Source organism: Sinocyclocheilus grahami, unplaced genomic scaffold, assembly GCF_001515645.1.
Source record: "Sinocyclocheilus grahami isolate Dianchi unplaced genomic scaffold, SAMN03320097.WGS_v1.1 scaffold1315.1, whole genome shotgun sequence".
Taxonomy (NCBI): domain Eukaryota; kingdom Metazoa; phylum Chordata; class Actinopteri; order Cypriniformes; family Cyprinidae; genus Sinocyclocheilus; species Sinocyclocheilus grahami.
This window is the reverse complement of record NW_015506494.1, coordinates 15,287-16,758: the sequence shown is the minus strand read 5'-3', so window position 1 is coordinate 16,758 and position 1,472 is coordinate 15,287. Positions and strand designations below refer to the sequence as shown.

General features: G+C 33.4%; 1 protein-coding gene across 1 annotated transcript in view; it reads left to right on the top strand.

Moving 5' to 3' along the window:
* Window positions 1–1,179, top strand: part of LOC107569134 (HLA class I histocompatibility antigen, B-58 alpha chain-like) — an 8,567-nt gene extending 7,388 nt beyond the window's left edge. The window contains exons 4-5 of the mRNA XM_016255138.1: window positions 226–534; window positions 1,097–1,179. Of these exons, the coding sequence (XP_016110624.1) occupies window positions 226–534; window positions 1,097–1,179 (392 nt within the window). The remainder of the gene's footprint in view (window positions 1–225; window positions 535–1,096) is intronic.
* The last annotated feature ends 293 nt before the right edge of the window (window positions 1,180–1,472 follow it).

The window sequence follows — 1,472 nt, the reverse complement described above, 5'->3', positions numbered from 1 at the left end:
TTCATCTGGATTGCAGGAGTTTGACTGTCACAGATTGCATGTCAGCTTACTAATTTATTAAATATCTACTAACTATCATGAAATAGAAAATTAAAAAGGCTCATACTGATTATAGCTTTCAAAACCTATACGGCTTGTTTTCTTCTGTTTTTTTTTCTCACAGAGACAAAACCAAGGTCTTTATCAATATTTGTTTGTTAATTGCATTATTATTTTCTTCTCCAGCTCCACCAGATGTTCATGTGTTTGTGAAGAAAGCTCCTGATGATCAAAGCAAGCTGGTTCTGAGCTGTCTGGCCACTGGTTTCTACCCCAGAGATGTTGAGATGAACATCAGATTGGACGAAACTGTTCTTGAGAACCAAACATCATCTGGAATCAGACCAAATGCTGATGAAACCTTTCAGATGAGATCCAGTGTGGAGACTGATGCAAATCACAAAGGATCTTATGACTGTCTGGTCGTTCACAGCAGTCTGACTCAGACACGACCGGTTTTAACAGTGTGGACTATATATCAACAAACATTTAGTGGTGAGTGATTATGATTAGAATATCCGTTATGCACTAATGCTGCTTCTGCAATTATAACGTGAAGATTAAATACAAATCACTAACTGTAGAAAGAGAAGTAGTGTTGATGTTTTTAATGTAATTAAAGGGGTCATGAAATGTATTTTCAGATGTTCATATTATGTCATATTTTATAAAAATGATAATGTTCCATCTTCAATTTCACTCTGTCACAAACGCTTCAATGTAAGATGTTTAAAAAAAAACTGGCAGCATTTGGAGAGTCTGTTGTGAAATGAGATCAACAAACAAAACTACTCCTGTTTAATCACCTAGGCATTTTTAATATAGTTTGATCTTTTGGATCGATATTCTGCTGTTTCAGAAGGATCTAAACTGGAGAGATAGCTTTGAGGTTTTATTGTAAAGTAACCTCTCATCATATGTGTAAATATCAAGGACATTTTGATTCTCCATTTCATGAGCCCTTTAAATAATGTAGTGTAATTGGCACAAACAATTAAGGTTAAACTCTGTTCAACAATTTAAAAGTATTTATCATGCTTTTTTTTTTCTTCAGCAGAATCTTTATGGTCTGTTATAGCAGGAATAGCAGCAGCTGTAGTTATATTTCTCCCTGTGATTGCTTGCTGCATCTACCATTAGAAAATCTCAAATGGTAAGCTCTAAATATTAAATATGATCATTGCAGCATTAAATCTCTCTGTTGTTTTTTCCCCCCAATATTTTAAATATGTATGAACAGTTTGACAGTATATGATGGTAGAACTATGTGAACATGGTGAGGTGATTGTTATGATGATGAGATTTTGATTATTTTTATTATTTGAATTTCATTTAATGATAGACTACAAGTAAGATTATCTATAATATTTAGCAAACAAATGTGAAGTGTGGCATGCATAATTGCAGCTTGACATAAACATAGAACATGCATG